General features: G+C 41.7%; 2 protein-coding genes across 2 annotated transcripts; both read right to left on the bottom strand.

Annotated features, from left to right (window-relative positions):
- Nucleotides 1–34: 34 nt before the first annotated feature.
- On the bottom strand, nt 35–10,595 carry LOC115176524 (CKLF-like MARVEL transmembrane domain-containing protein 7). The gene is made up of 5 exons (XM_029736554.1): nt 9,756–10,595; nt 4,499–4,675; nt 4,218–4,316; nt 1,135–1,216; nt 35–789 (listed from the first exon to the last, which is right to left on the bottom strand). Exons 1-5 carry the CDS (start codon nt 9,867–9,869, stop codon nt 776–778), a joined length of 486 nt encoding a protein of 161 aa, XP_029592414.1. The 5' UTR covers nt 9,870–10,595; the 3' UTR covers nt 35–775.
- Nucleotides 10,596–11,335: 740 nt separating this feature from the next.
- siglec15l (sialic acid binding Ig-like lectin 15, like) lies at nt 11,336–15,607 on the bottom strand. The gene is made up of 9 exons (XM_029736553.1): nt 15,460–15,607; nt 14,617–15,012; nt 14,145–14,498; nt 13,983–14,051; nt 13,369–13,413; nt 13,181–13,279; nt 13,035–13,073; nt 12,799–12,867; nt 11,336–11,672 (listed from the first exon to the last, which is right to left on the bottom strand). Exons 1-8 carry the CDS (start codon nt 15,500–15,502, stop codon nt 12,836–12,838), a joined length of 1,077 nt encoding a protein of 358 aa, XP_029592413.1. The 5' UTR covers nt 15,503–15,607; the 3' UTR covers nt 11,336–11,672; nt 12,799–12,835.
- Between the last annotated feature and the right edge of the window lie 934 nt (nt 15,608–16,541).

Raw genomic sequence — 16,541 nt, 5'->3', positions numbered from 1 at the left:
TTATTTTCAACAAACAAGGATTCAGAGACATGGATGCTGTTGAGTTTCCCTTTTACTTCAGTCAAACAAAAGCATGTTTGAAATATAAACCCATACACATCAGATAAAGAAGAGATGTTTAAATACACGTGATAGTGTGAGGCTGTATAAAGGTTGACATTTTTATGATTATATTCTTCTCATAAGCAGCCTATAATACTGTGACAGACATACAATAGTAAGCGTGAACATAAAAGCACAAAACTTTATCATCATAAAAATTTGCTCTCAAATAAATAATGTAAACAGGGGTGGCATTGACATATCTAACTCTAAAAAGCTTCAGGGCAACACTGAAAAACAGCTTATGTCCTCTTGATTTCAAAGCATTCAAATAGCGACCATTCAAGATGGAGGGGTGGTTTGGTCTGGCTCTCAGCCTAGCCCTTAGTTTAAACACTATGGAGGCACTTATATGAAACAACAGCTGCCTGCTCTTCAAAGCACACACAGGTGACTTCTTATCCCTAACAACTGACCGGTCATCAGGATGGTGTATCTCAAAGAAGGAGAAATTACTTTAAGCTTTCTTTGTAAACTGTACAAAATAGAGTGTTTAACAAAGTTAACTGGCTAACTTGTAACTATCCTGAAGTGAAACCAGTCTCGGGCTAAACTGAAGTTCTGATTGTTTAACGGGCCCTGGGCCAGTTGTTGGGGTAAGAAGTTACTGTCGCACAGCACACTGACAATGAAGTCATCTTGGTACTTCAGGGGAAGAAATGATAAATCCGTTTTACACAGAAGCACCTACAGTTAGAGGAAGAGTGATGGGGAAAGAGGAAACACTAGTTAACCAAAGTTGAGTCAACTAACAACAAAAAGCCCTTCCTAGCCCTTGTAACAGCACTACGTAATAGCCGGCAGCACAGGAAATGGAACGGAAATAACTCCTGATCTGCATTGCAAAAGAAAGCTCCACTGTAGCAAAGTGATATCATTCACCAGTGTAAAAAGAGGAACTATTTCATGATATGATTACAGGTTAGAATTGAATTCCTTTTCAGTTGAGCGTCTGTCTTTCAAAGGCTCGGTACATGTTGCTAGGCAACTGAGGGAAAACCCAATAAGGATTTCAAAGAATTTCAGACTTACTGGTTGGCTGGGAACCACATGTGACCTTATAGGATGTCCATATGCTGACAGCCAGTAGGAATGTGGCGATGAAGCCAAATGCCTGTAAAGGTCAACAAGAAAGATGCCTCATTATCCCCCTATAAAAACCCTACAGTTGGTCATCTGTCAAGCATTGAGGGGACAGCTGTAAGTCCCCTAGCTGGTTACAAGTTACATTGAGGGGACAGCTGTAAGTCCCCTAGCTGGTTACAAGTTACATTGAGGGGACAGCTGTAAGTCCCCTAGCTGGTTACAAGTTACATTGAGGGGACAGCTGTAAGTCCCCTAGCTGGTTACAAGTTACATTGAGGGGACAGCTGTAAGTCCCCTAGCTGGTTACAAGTGTAAGAGGAAAAAAACATTTTAGGAGAATGATTAACTGACTTTTTAGATCTCAAAACTGTACTTGACAGGATGGGGTGAACTCCTTAAAGGTGAATGGAAACACTTTAGGAAGTAAAGTTAAGAGATGTATTCCATCCACTAATACTAAACATGTGCATTTAACATAGAAACAGCTCAATTGGGATTTTGATATTGAACAACGTTTATTCGAGTAGCGCCATCTTGAATTGCTATAGTAACGACAATGCTGACACCAGGAGACGCCTTGTCTCCACTGGACCTGAAAAGTTTCTCACAACTTTGATAGCTTTGTCATTGAGACCAGGACAAAAATATTAAGGCAAGAAACTGTATAGAATGCAGTTTTATGTTGGTAATTATAACATTTACATTTTAGAGTATTTTTTTGATTGATAAGATGAGTCTGTGAAATTAAATTAATTTGATAACAAGCCGAGTAGACAGTCAGCCAAGCTGAGGCAACTAGCTAGCTATTTTGTTGATTTAGCTAGCTCTTCTCTTGTCCTTTTCCATGTTAATGTTGTGTTCACTAACTGTAAAAAATAAAATGCTCATATTGGTAATTTGAAGAGCATTTGTCATTGGCATTAGCTAAGCGCTAAAATCAACTGGCTAGTGTCTGATTCAATTTGCAGGAAGATAGGGGCTGTAGAGACTGGACAACATGCTGCTTAGGCTGCAGACAGGGCCAAGGAAGACAGGGGCTGTAGAGACTGGACAACATGCTGCTTAGGCTGCAGACAGGGCCAAGGAAGACAGGGGCTGTAGAGACTGGACAACATGCTGCTTAGGCTGCAGACAGGGCCAAGGAAGACAGGGGCTGTAGAGACTGGACAACATGCTGCTTAGGCTGCAGACAGGGCCAAGGAAGACAGGGGCTGTAGAGACTGGACAACATGCTGCTTAGGCTGCAGACAGGGCCAAGGAAGACAGGGGCTGTAGAGACTGGACAACATGCTGCTTAGGCTGCAGACAGGGCCAAGGAAGACAGGGGCTGTAGAGACTGGACAACATGCTGCTTAGGCTGCAGACAGGGCCAAGGAAGACAGGGGCTGTAGAGACTGGACAACATGCTGCTTAGGCTGCAGACAGGGCCAAGGAAGACAGGGGCTGTAGAGACTGGACAACATGCTGCTTAGGCTGCAGACAGGGCCAAGGAAGACAGGGGCTGTAGAGACTGGACAACATGCTGCTTAGGCTGCAGACAGGGCCAAGGAAGACAGGGGCTGTAGAGACTGGACAACATGCTGCTTAGGCTGCAGACAGGGCCAAGGGACAACCACACCCTCACAGCCTAGATGAACTTCATTGTACTGGAGGACAACTCTAGAAATGGTTGGATTTGTTACAGGAAAGATAGAAAGGAGATTATGACGTGGTTTGTTTGTGTTGCACCAGAATGCAAGTAGTTATGCATTGTAGGGGGATCAGTTGGTAGAGCATGGTGTTGCAACGGCTGGGTTGTGGGTTCGATTCCCACGGGGGGCCAGTACGAAAAAAGAAAAAAATATGTATGAAATGTATGCATTTACTACTGTAAGTCGCTCTGGATAAGAGCGTCTGCTAAATGACTAAAATGTAAATGTAAATGGATCAATTATTTTAGGTTGTGGTACTCCAGTGAGTGTGACTCATTGCAGACATAGGCACTAACTAGTAAAGGGACTCCTAGTCTTCAGTGACAATCTGAACTACTGGCTGGTCAGTTCTCTTGCATGCTTTTAATTTGTTCCCATTCTGACTCTTCCAGTATAAGGCTATAAGCCTAGTGGAATGTATGTGCAGAAGAAATTGAAGTTGTTAAAGCCAATTATTGTTATAATGTTCCTTATTCTTATCATATTTTGTAATTCCAATTTTCGATGTGACTTGCACTTTGTTTTCAGGCTTGAGTGAGACGATGTATTCCCCTCAGTTTTTTCAATAAAGTTCTTGATTTATTCATATTATATTACTTGTGTATGTCTTTCCTTATCATATGTAAGACTAAATGCCATTTGTAATATGTTTTGGTTCACATTTATGTTTAATATACAATCCATATAAGAAAGTGTCTGATAACAGAACATTCCATAGAATTCTAGTAAAATACCACCGTTCACTAAAACGTCTGAAACTCATTCATAGTAGAACATATTACTATTCTGATTGGCAGTTGTTTGGGGGGAAAAAACATAGATTTTCCTATCAGATTTTTCTTAACTGATTACCATTTGATTGATGTGGTACTATTGTATGTAATATAATTTATAAGGGCTGTTTCTCAGCTTTCAAAATATGTATAACATTTTCGGATATGGTTTGAAACCAGCAGATTTTGCTCATTAATGCACGCAGAGTTCATGGTCTTTCAGACAGTTTTCAGATTCAGTCTTTTTTGGGAGATCCTGCCAGTGATGCAGCAATGCCAATATGGTGATTTACAGTTCCAGTTTGCTGGTGTTCTAAAGCCTAGTGTGTCCACTCCCCTTTAATAACCATTTGTCCTGCTTTAAAGTGAATTCCCACACACTCACCACATAACAAACAGAAATAAACTATGGAGAGCTTAGATATAAGGTTCCATTTTTGCAAACAGGGCCTCTAAATTATCTTCAGCTAAATACTGAGATACTAGGATAGATAAAATGAATGAACATTCTTCAGCTCTGGAATGGAGCACCAGAAAACAGGAAAGCATCTGCTATGTTACTCACCGAACCAGCTTCTAGTTCAGACACACCTCCACTCTTAACAGCTGCAACAATAGAGGCAATGAAGACCAGGATGGTCCCAACGCCATAATGCAGTAACTCCTGAAACAATGAATGGTATAGATAAGTGTTAGAACGCGTGTCTGTGGAAAAAGTAAAAAAAAAGTTTTAAAAGATTATGCACACTACTGTAAGTCTCTCTGGATAAGAGAGTCTGCTAAATAACTCAAATGTAAAAAATGTAAATGTGTGTGTATAGGCGTGTCATTTGCAGGGCCACTCACCGTCATTGTCCAGTTGATACAGGGGATCTTACTCTGCAGTCTGAACACGTACATGAGGTAGAAGATGAGGAAGGCTATGAGGAACCATAGCGTCACCACCTCAAAGTACCGAAAGGCTGAGAAATCAGTCCAACCTCGTGCACAGTGTACACACAGGAACGCAATCAGGAGGGCTACCTGCAAACACACAGACAAATAGCAATTTGTTTACATGTCCCAGTATGTTTCCAACCGTGGAGCATTTTGGCACCACATCAACACTGCAACTCCTGTGTTAAAAATCTATCTTAGTCTGCAATAGTGGACTGCAATAGCATCGAATAGTCCCCGCGATATGCAACCGTTCAGGGAAGTCAGGAACCAATACATGCAGTCAGTCAGGAAAGCAAAGGCTAGCTTTTTCAAACAAAAATGTGCATCCTGTAGCTCTAACTCCAAAAGGTTTTGGGACACTGTAAAGTCCATGGAGAACAAGAGCACCTCCTCCCAGCTGCCCACTGCTCTGAGGCAAGGCGACACGGTCACCACCGATAAATCCATGATAATCGAAAATTTCAATAAGCATTTCTCTACGGCTGGCCATGCTTTCCTCCTGGCTACCCCAACCGAGGCCAACAGCTCCGCCCCTCAAGTTAATAAACAGATCACTGACCATTTCGAATCCCACCGTACCTTCTCCAATATGCAATCTGGTTTCCAAGCTGGTCACAGGTGCACCTCAGCCACGCTCAAGGTACTAAACGATATCATAACCGCCATCGATAAAAGACAGTACTGTGCAGCCGTCTTCATCGACCTGGCCAAGGCTTTCGACTCTGTCAATCACCGTATTCTTATCGGCAGACTCAATAGCCTTGGTTTCAAAAATGACTGCCTCACCTGGTTCACCAACTACTTCTCAGATAGAGTACAGTGTGTCAAATCAGAGGGCCTGTTGTCCAGACCTCTGGCAGTCTCTATGGGGGTACCACAGGGTTCAATTCTCGGGCCGACTCTTTTCTCTGTATATATCAATGATGTCGCTCTTGCTGCGGGTGATTCCCTGATCCACCTGCACGTAGATGACACCATTCTGTATACATCTGGCCCTTCTTTGGACACTGTGTTAACTAACCTCCAAACGAGCTTCAATGCCATACAACACTCCTTCCGTGGCCTCCAACTGCTCTTAAACGCTAGTAAAACCAAATGCATGCTTTTCAACCGTTCGCTGCCCACACCCGCCAGCCCGACTAGCATCACTACTCTGGACGATTCTGACCTAGAATATGTGGACAACTACAAATAACTAGGTGTCTGGCTAGACTGTAAACTCTCCTTCCAGACTCATATTAAACTTCTCCAATCCAAAATCAAATCTAGAATCAACTTTCTATTTCGCAACAAAGCCTCCTTCACTCACGCCGCCAAACTTACCCTAGTAAAACTGACTATCCTACCGATCTTCGACTTTGGCGATGTCATCTACAAAATAGCTTCCAATACTCTACTCAGCAAACTGGATGCAGTCTATCACAGTGCCATCCGTTTTGTCACCAAAGCCCCGTATACTACCCACCACTGAGACCTGTATGCTCTCGTTGGCTGGCCCTCGCTACATATTCATCACCAGACCCACTGGCTCCAGGTCATCTATAAGTCTATGCTAGGTAAAGCCCCGGCTTATCTCAGCTCACTGGTCACCATAGTAACACCCACCCACAGCACGCGCTCCAGCAGGTATATCTCACTGGTCGTCCCCAAAGCCAACACCTCATTTGGCCGCCTTTCCTTCCAGTTCTCTGCTGCCAGTGACTGGAACGAATTGCAAAAATCACTTAAGCTGGAGACTTATATTTCCCTCCCTAACTTTAAACATCAGCTATCTGAGCAGCTATCCGATCGCTGCAGCTGTACACAGCCCATCTGTAAGTAGCCCACCCAATCTACCTACCTCATCCCCATATTGTTTTTATGTACTTTTCTGCTCTTTTGCACCCCAGTATCTCTACTTGCACATCATCATCTGCTCATCTATCACTCCAGTGTGAATCTGCTAAATTGTAATTATTTCGCTACTATGGCCTATTTATTGCCTACCTCCTCACGCCATTTGCACACACTGTATATAGACTTTCTTTTTTCTATTGTGTTATTGACTGTACGCTTGTTTATTCCATGTGTAACTCAGTGTTGTTGTTTGTATCTTACTGCTTTGCTTTATCTTGGCCAGGTCGCAGTTGTAAATGAGAACTTGTTCTCAACTAGCCTACCTGGTTAAATAAAGGTGAAATAAAATAAAAAATAAAAATTCTGCTAACAGTAGATTGGTCCAGATCCAGAATCTAGTTTTCAACACAACCCAGCTCTCACATGTCTAATGTTCAAGGTTCACAATTTTCCCGTTCACATGCCGTTAAACATGCTTTATTGCTTCATATTGTGTGCAGTTGCAGGGTATATGGAACATCATTGACATTATTAAACCACATGGGATAAGCTGAAAGCCATTAGCAACTAAACACTTCTGTAAACAGGAAATAACACCCATAACCAGCTTCCTCCATTTTTCCTCTGAAACACCACCATCATTCCTGTGACGATGACTATAAATAAGCAAGCCTGTAACAGAAAAGTAGTGAAGTTTAAGATGCAAACCACTGTATTCTACTGTGCCAAACACAGATATAAAGAGGGGAGAACAGACAGCGTTCGTTCTCCCCTGATTTCACAACCTTTGTTATGAAGGTGTGATTTCCCTGATTTCCCTGATTTCACAACCTTTGTTATGAAGGTGTGATTTCCCTGATGCCCTGAAGCCCTGATTTTACAACCTTTGTTATGAAGGTGTAATAAAGTGTCATTAATTACGAAATTCTGACATTCTGAGAGATAATGATAAGCATTCATTTATTTGAAGGTAGACAGCAATATGACATCACCATACACAGTGGGACAAGTTCCTGCATTACAGAAATCAACAACAACAAAATTCTAATCTGCCAAGACTTCCAATATATCAAACAATTACGGTACATCTCAATCAAAACTGGATGTTGATCTGACTGTGGCCGGTATCACCTGCCCACTTGCCATTTTGCCTCATGGAGAGTTAATGCACAGCTCAATCTGACTGAGATTCTTGTCTCAGTTAATTACAATATTTTAGTAGTCCACTAAACTTGTAGTTTTTATATAGGCTGTTGGTTTCCACTGGTATAGGCCTAATTCAGGTTATAAAGGCTATTGGTTTCCACTGGTATGGGCCTAATTCAGGTTATATAGGCTGTTGGTTTCCACTGGTATAGGCCTAATTCAGGTTATATAGGCTGTTGGTTTCCACTGGTATAGGCCTAATTCAGGTTATAAAGGCTATTGGTTTCCACTGGTATGGGCCTAATTCAGGTTATATAGGCTGTTGGTTTCCACTAGTATAGGCCTAATTCAGGTTATATAGGCTGTTGGTTTCCACTAGTATAGGCCTAATTCAGGTTATATAGGCTGTTGGTTTCCACTGGTATGGGCCTAATTCAGGTTATAAAGGCTATTGGTTTCCACTGGTATGGGCCTAATTCAGGTTATAAAGGCTATTGGTTTCCACTAGTATTGGCCTAATTCAGGTTATAAAGGCTATTGGTTTCCACTGGTATGGGCCTAATTCAGGTTATATAGGCTGTTGGTTTCCACTGGTATAGGCCTAATTCAGGTTATAAAGGCTATTGGTTTCCACTAGTATAGGCCTAATTCAGGTTATAAAGGCTATTGGTTTCCACTGGTATAGGCCTAATTCAGGTTATAAAGGCTATTGGTTTCCACTGGTATAGGCCTAATTCAGGTTATAAAGGCTATTGGTTTCCACTGGTATAGGCCTAATTCAGGTTATAAAGGCTATTGGTTTCCACTGGTATAGGCCTAATTCAGGTTATAAAGGCTATTGGTTTCCACTGGTATAGGCCTAATTCAGGTTATAAAGGCTATTGGTTTCCACTGGTATGGGCCTAATTCAGGTTATAAAGGCTATTGGTTTCCACTAGTATTGGCCTAATTCAGGTTATAAAGGCTATTGGTTTCCACTGCTATAGGCCTAATTCAGGTTATAAAGGCTATTGGTTTCCACTAGTATAGGCCTAATTCAGGTTATAAAGGCTATTGGTTTCCACTGCTATAGGCCTAATTCAGGTTATAAAGGCTATTGGTTTCCACTGGTATAGGCCTAATTCAGGTTATAAAGGCTATTGGTTTCCACTGCTATAGGCCTAATTCAGGTTATAAAGGCTATTGGTTTCCACTAGTATAGGCCTAATTCAGGTTATAAAGGCTATTGGTTTCCACTAGTATTGGCCTAATTCAGGTTATAAGGGTTATTGGTTTCCACTAGTATTGGCCTAATTCATGTTTGCATGTTAATGTTTTGTGTAGTAGCCTAGTCGTAGCCTAACCATCAGAGAAAGCCACCTAGTAGACAGTGGTGTAAAGTACTTAAGTAAAAATACTTTAAAGTACTACTTAAGTAGTTTTTTGGGGTATCTGTACTTTACTATGTATATTTTTGACAGCTTTTACTTTACTACATTCCTAAAGAAAATAATGTACTTTTTACTCCATACATTTTCCCTGACACCCAAAAGTACTCGTTACATTTTGAATGCTTAGCAGGGCAGGAAAATGGTCTAATTCACACACTTATCAAGAGAACATCCCTGGTCATCCCCATGGCCTCTGATCTGGCAGACTTGACTCAACACATGCCTCATTATAAATTATGTCTGAGTGTTAGAGCATGCCCCTGGCTATCAGTAAATATAGAAAACATGAAAATGATGCCGTGTGGATTGCTTAATATAAGGAATTTGAAATGATTTAGACTTTTACTTTTGATACTTAAGTATATTTTAGCGATTACATCTACTTTTGATACTTTTGTATAGTTTAAACCAAATACTTTTAGACTTTACTCAAATAATATATTACTGGGTGATTTTCACTTTTACTTGAGTCATTTTCTATTAAGGTATCTTTACTTTTACAACAATTGGGTACTTTTTCGACTACTGCTAGTAGCATACGAATGAATCAGAGTTTCTGTTACGCACCTCGCTCCCCTTTATCCTCAGCTTTTGAGTGCATTCTCCACATTTTGGATTAAAGATCACGAAGACAGCTGACAGTAAACAATATAAAATACAACCCAATCCCAACATTAAAAATAAAAACGTACAAAAAAATGGTATAATTCTGTGCAGAACATCAGTATAAATATCTGATCAAAAGCTCTTACCACTTGGGCGATTTTCAGTAATCCTTGTACAGAGCGAGTATAGCCCAAGTTCAAGAAACCTTCGCCTGAAGACGATGTCGTCGTGGTAGTGGTAGTAACAACAGTATGAGACATTTTGATATGTATAAATAAAATACAGTGTAAATAGTCTAGACTACAGTTTATCGTGGCCCAGGAAACACAGACAGCTGCTACTGCTGTGCTCCGTCTACTTCATGGTCGTTACTAGTTACCACAGCCACAAAGTCAGAAACCCCGCCTGTTTCTAAAAATCTTCTTAAAATGTGATTTTAAACCTAATCCTAACCCCACTGCTAACCTTATGCCTAACCGTAACCTTAAATTAAGACCAAAAAGCACAATTGCAGGTTATTTTACGATACATTTTTACGATAGCCAATTTAGACTTCGCGGCTGTGGTAACTCGTGGAAACCCTATTTCATTGAGGGTGAGATTCAGTTGGGGCGGAGTTTCCAGTAAACAGTAGCATGTTTCAACTTCAACAGCTACAATGTTGCTTTTACTCAGTGGGCCAGTTCGTTTTGCATGGCCCCAGGTGAGTGGTGAATTTATTTAAGGACCAATGGAATGGACTAAAATGTGTAAAGTCCCCGCACCCGCACCCGAGACACCGGGTAAAGAAAAACGAACTCGCCCATGGACATAAAATGACTGACTGGAAGAGAAAGTGCTATCAAAACACGTATTGTCCGCAAATCACTCACGCACGATTGGGTCTAATTTCTATCCGCATGCTACTGGCAGCGTCACCGCGTGTGTTATGGATGTAAATAATGAAGCAGTTTGTCACGCCCTGACCTGAGAGAACCGTTTTTCTCTGTTTAGTTAGGTCAGGGTGTGATATGGGGTGGGCATTCTATGTATTGTATTTCTTTGTTTTGGCCGAGTATGGTTCCTAATCAGAGGCAGCTGTCTATTGTTGTCTCTGATTAGGAATCATACTTAGGCAGCCTTTTCCCACCTGTGTTTGTGGGTAGTTGTTTTCTGTTACATGACAGAACTGTTGTTGTTGTTGTTGTTGTTGTTGTTGTTGTTGTTGTTGTTGTTGTTGTTGTTGTTGTTGTTGTTGTTGTTGTTGTTGTTGTTTTCTCAGTATTAAATAATCATGAACACTTACCACGCTGCGCTTTGGTCCCCTTCTTCTAACGACAGCCTTAACACAGTTACAGTCTCCACCTAAATAGTGTTCACATGATGGTTGAAGTTGATTAAGCACGTGGCTATCAATCTGAATATGTTTGAAGTTCATCAAACTTATTCCTACTATTGTTAATGACACTTTAGGCCCTATATTATTGTAGCTTGCACTATAGACCCATACCTATTCGACCTCCTACTCTATCGACAGCTGAATTGTATTTGTCCCAGGTTAATTGAAACATTTTTCCGCCCACATTGCAAAATCAAGCAAGATGCTCACATTACTTTAAGGTCAGACCTAACGTAGGTTTTGTGGTTGAATTGGTAACCATGTGGGGTCAACAGGTGTTAAACTATAGGCCCTCCATCCTATCCCAAGGGGGCTGCACTAATGGGACTACCCCATGCCATGCTAAAATAGATTCAGTGTAGTGTATTATTTACATCTTCATGGTTTAAACATCATCAGTAAGTCGTTCTGCCCCTGAACAAGCCAGTTAACCCACTGTTCCTAGACACCCACAGACACTTACAAAAAATAACCAACTAAGCACAGATGTTAGGCCCATGTCAATCAAGCTACATAACAAAATGGATAGCGATGAAGTAAGACTGAACCCCATCAGGAAGGAGTTTTTCATATTTCAATGCTTTACAGCAGTAGGGTTTTGTTTCTGGCACCCCCCATCCATAAACAGCTGTTTCCATGGAGATGAGGGCAGGATGCTCTTCTCTGTCACCACGTCCTCCGACGGCTACAGAGCAGAATGGGAAAGAGGGCTTAGAAAACCTTACCACATAAAGGCGCGCACACACACACACACACACACACACACACACACACACACACACACACACACACACACACACACACACACACCACACTCTGGCTGTGCATACCAGTAGGCCTAGTCTCCATACGAGCAAGTGAAGCCAGATATGGGAACCAAACCACACCCTAAAAGGACATTACCATGGCGAGCCAAACAGTCTTATGCATCAGCTGTACAATCTGAATAACCTGAATGAGTTACTCTGCATGTGGTCCAGAGGAGCTACATCCTCCATGACACTTTGAGAACATCACAAACACTGCAGCCAAAGGAAAGCAATACATTTACATGTACAAATGCACCACACTCTTTCTGCTTCATGGTTCTACAGGGACGTTTAGTTTTGTTTAGTGATGCACCACATGGTAAGAACATGGACATGGACCCAAGCGACTTTGCGTCCTTGAAAAATGCTATATAAATACTATGTATTATTCTGAATATTATGATGATTATTATTCTACACCAATATGAGAAAACCCTTCAGTAGTTTGAGGTCAGAGTTCCTTGCAGAGCCGGTGGCTGACCTCTCAACCACAGCTACACTCAGGTTTTGCCCAGATAGCATCAGCTGGTTCTGTGGTGGTTGAGGCGAATGACTGCACTGGAGTTCCGCTTTGGGTTCATGTGTTTATGTCTTCCCTGTGGCTCAGTTGGTAGAGCATGGTGTGTGCAATGCCAGGGTTGTGGGTTCGATTCCCACGGGGGGCCAGTACAAAAAATAAATAAAGAAATGCATAAAATGTATGCATTCACTACTGTAAGTCGCTCCGATAAGAGCGTCTGCTAAATGACTAAAATGTAAATGTGACGTGTGTTTGACAGGAAACCCAGAAGTGTAATGGCGCTCCAGAACAATAACACTTGTAGGGCAATTATGTAGTTGCACCTCCATAAGAAGAACAATATAAAAACGGAATCTACCAAGTTGTCCCAATGTTGTGAACAACGGCAATAAGATTGACTGCCAAACTCTTGTTGATTACTTTTGAAGGTGTCTTGGGAAATGTCTGTCAGAATGAGGGAGGTCAGTTTCATTATGACATACCTCTAGAGTTACATTCTCTCTGTTGTGCCTCGGCAGTTCACCCTAGCTTCACAATAGCATAGTGGACACCTGAAATGACAATGGACAGCATAATCAGAATAATGGAATGATAATGAAGAGTGAAGGGTTGGCGTTATATCATGTTATGTCATGTTAAGGACAGTGCTGTCTCAGCTGTATTATGCAATCTTAGACTTTCTTGTGTCACTTCAAGAAAAGCACTAAAAATTATTCACCTTCATCTGGTATGGGGACACGCGAGCTTCTTTGGGGTGCTTAAAAGAAAAGAGGGCAATTTCACAAGCTTATCTGAGCTGGTTCTGGTACTTAGTGGTATACCTATGGAATTCATGGCCCAAAATTGCAATAATTGAATACCTACATTGAGTGGTGGTGTTCAGTTGAACGTCTGCGTATACCAGATTTAGCTCCATGTCGCCATCTTCTGGTGAATCATGTTTATACAACGACTGTGGGCTTTCTGTTTGTGCAGAGAACAACAGTAAGAAACTATGTGGCACATTACAGATCTGAACCATCAGCAAATCCTTTACGGTCTTGTCCACTCACCCATTTCCGAGACATTGGCGTAGATAGAGGTTTCACTGACCACAGCTTTAGAAACAGGGAAGTAAAATGTACAAATGTAAACTGCTGTGGCGCACAAAGTTTATGACTGAATGAGAGGACATGAAGAGCTATGCTCAGACTCGACACTGGACCCGATCTTTTTGCCCACTTCTACAGAGGTGTAGTTGGGACAGCAGGCAGGGATTGAAGGATACGGGAGAAGAGGGTGTAGAATACACAGACAATGAGTGGGCCGTAGACAAGTAAAGCTGATGGAGTGGTACATAGGGAAGCATATGTGTGGAGATAGTGAATAACAGGGCAGCAGGTAGTCTAGCGGGTTAAGAGTGTTGGGCCAGTTCGAATCCCTGAGCAAACTAGGTGAAACATCTGCCAATGTGCCCTTGAGCAAGGCACTTAACCCTAATTGCTCCTGTAAGTCACTCTGGATAGAGCTTCTGCTAAATGACAAAAATGTAAAAATGTACTGAATATCCTATCACTTAAACTGGCTTTCAACTCAAACTCTGCCCTTTCATCTGAGGAAAAATGATTACTGATCAGAAATACTATTCAAAGACTCAGATTGTCTAGAAAAGAGTAAGACCCCTTACCTATAGCAGGATCTGTGCACAACTCAGATTGCTGCTTAATCTGTTCTGAATTGCAGAATCTCAGGTATCCTTTGGAAAAGACCAGAGATAGTATATGAATCTGTAAATACACCAAAAATATCATATCTAAACTAGTATTTTTTTTTTACAGAGATCACCCACCTCTTTTTCTCAGGTAAAATAAAGCCATGCCAAGGAGCAGCAGGAGAAGCAGGACCCCACACACAGAGAGGGCTACGGTCAGCGCAGTGGGTCCAGGGGGGAACCGTCTCTCTGCCCTCCCCAGGCTGTTCTCTGCCCTGCAGGTGTACACTTCCTGGGTGAAGAAGGGGATTGAACTGGTCCACTGAAATGGGTGGGTTCCTATGGTGCTGACACCTGGGTCTATGTTGCCCTTAGAGGAGGAGAACCAGGTGATGGTGGATGGGGGGTTCCCCTCAACTACACACCTGAGGCTCCCGTTGCCTGGTCCGAGGGACGCCTCTACCCAAGACAGGCTGACAATCTGGGCCTTAGCTAGGGACAAAGCACAAACCTTGCATAAGTATCATTGTGGTAAAAAGTTTCATATTCCTAGACCACCAGACCCTCAATAAAAAATATTTTATTGCTGACAACGTAGTGAGACCGTTACCAATGATATTGAGCTGTGTGCCGCTGGCAGTCTGCCACTTCCCATCACCCCAGTAATAGTCCAGCTCCACTCTGCAGAAGTATACTCCATTGTCTGTGACCGCCAGATCTCTGATGAGGAGAGAGAGATCCCTCTGCTTAGGGTCTCCTTTGACTGAGAAGCGTTGGTATGACTCTGGAACTGAGCATTCATTCATTCCACCTGTAGTAACATTTGTCACCTTGCATTGGAAGAAGGGCTTATCATGGAATTGTCTGGTGATCCACTGAACTGTGATGGCTTTGGGGTAGTCTTGTTGCTTGGGGTGGGTGAAGGAGCAGGGTAGGACCACATCTCCTCCTATGGTGCTATTCACTACAGGGGGAACTGTCATGGACCACGGCTGTGAGAAGGTGCCTAGTGGGAGGAATATTAGTTCACAATTAGAGAAATTAGAGAAATCAACCATATTAAGGATATTTCATGTTTATTTTATCTGATGGTCTCAAGTGTTTTTTAAAACTTGTATTCTAATTGGTTCAACTGGCAATATATTGTATTCTAATTGGTTCAACTGGCAATATATTGTATTCTAATTGGTTCAACTGGCAGTCTATTGCTCCTTGTTGATATTCTGTTGTACTTTATTTAAACACACACGTCACTACCCAAAGGATCAACAAATCATCTCTTATGATACTGTATAAACATAAACTCATCAATATTATAACACTAAAGAGGGATAATTCCCTTCATTCCTTTATTCCCAAATTATTCAAGAATGCTAAAGCTTAAATAGGAATGTTTCACCAAAATGAAAAACTGAATCTGAATAGAAATAGCTAAACCTGGAGTTTGGCCTACCTGTAATGACAGAGAAGAGAGAGAAGAGTTGAGCCTGCAACATCCTAAAGGTAATCAAATATATACGTATCCCATAAGCACTGGAGAGAAAGAAAGTCAAGTCACAGAGAGGAATTTCTACCAACACAATGCCTCAAATCAGGAAACAGAGTTGTGAAATGTACAACATGAGAATAGCCATTTCCTGTTTAGCTCCAAAAGTGCTTACTGTGAAACAAGTATGAGGGCTTGGCTGAGCCTAAGTGCATTAAAAATGGAGGTGTATCATTTCTTTAGGCCTATTATGTGAATTTAAAATATGTTTACTGAGCCTCTTTACTTGGTATCTATTATAGAAAGCATTAAGACTGGAACAATAGAGGACCTCCGTTTAGTGTAGTGAGAACTGAGCAATATAATAGTCCTACAGCACCTTCAGAAAGTATTCACACCATTTTACTTGTTCCACATTTTGATGTGTTACAGCCTGAATTTAAAATGGATTAAATTGAATACACAATACTGCATGATGTCAAAGTGGAAGTATGTTTTTAGATTTTTTTTACAAATGACACTGAATAACAATATAAAACACTGTATATAAAGTGCTGGTCCCATGTTTCATGAGCCGCAATCAAAGATCCCAGAAATGTTCCATACGCACAAATTTGTTTACATCCCTGTAAGTGAACAGAGTGCCCCATGGTGGCGGTGGGGTTATGGTATGGGCAGGCATAAGCTATGGACGGAGAATACAATTGCATTTTATTGATGACAATTTAAATGCACAGAGATACTGTGATGAGATCCTGAGGCCCATTGTGGTGCCATTCATCCTCCGCCATCACCTCATGTTTCAGCATGATAATGCACGGCCCCATGTTGCAAGGATCTGAACACAATTCCTGGAAGCTGAACATTTCCCATAGTTCTTCCATGGCCTGCATACTCACCTGACATGTCATCCATTGACCATGTTTGGGATGCTCTGGATCAACGTGTACGATAGCATGTTCCAGTTCCCGCCTATATCCAGTAACTTCGCACAGCCGTGGAATAGGAGTGGGACATCATTCCACAGGCCACAATCAACACCCTGATCA

This window comes from Salmo trutta, chromosome 37, assembly GCF_901001165.1.
Source record: "Salmo trutta chromosome 37, fSalTru1.1, whole genome shotgun sequence".
Classification (NCBI taxonomy): domain Eukaryota; kingdom Metazoa; phylum Chordata; class Actinopteri; order Salmoniformes; family Salmonidae; genus Salmo; species Salmo trutta.
Note: the sequence above shows the minus strand (reverse complement) of the source record. Positions and strands in the feature narration are given on the sequence as shown.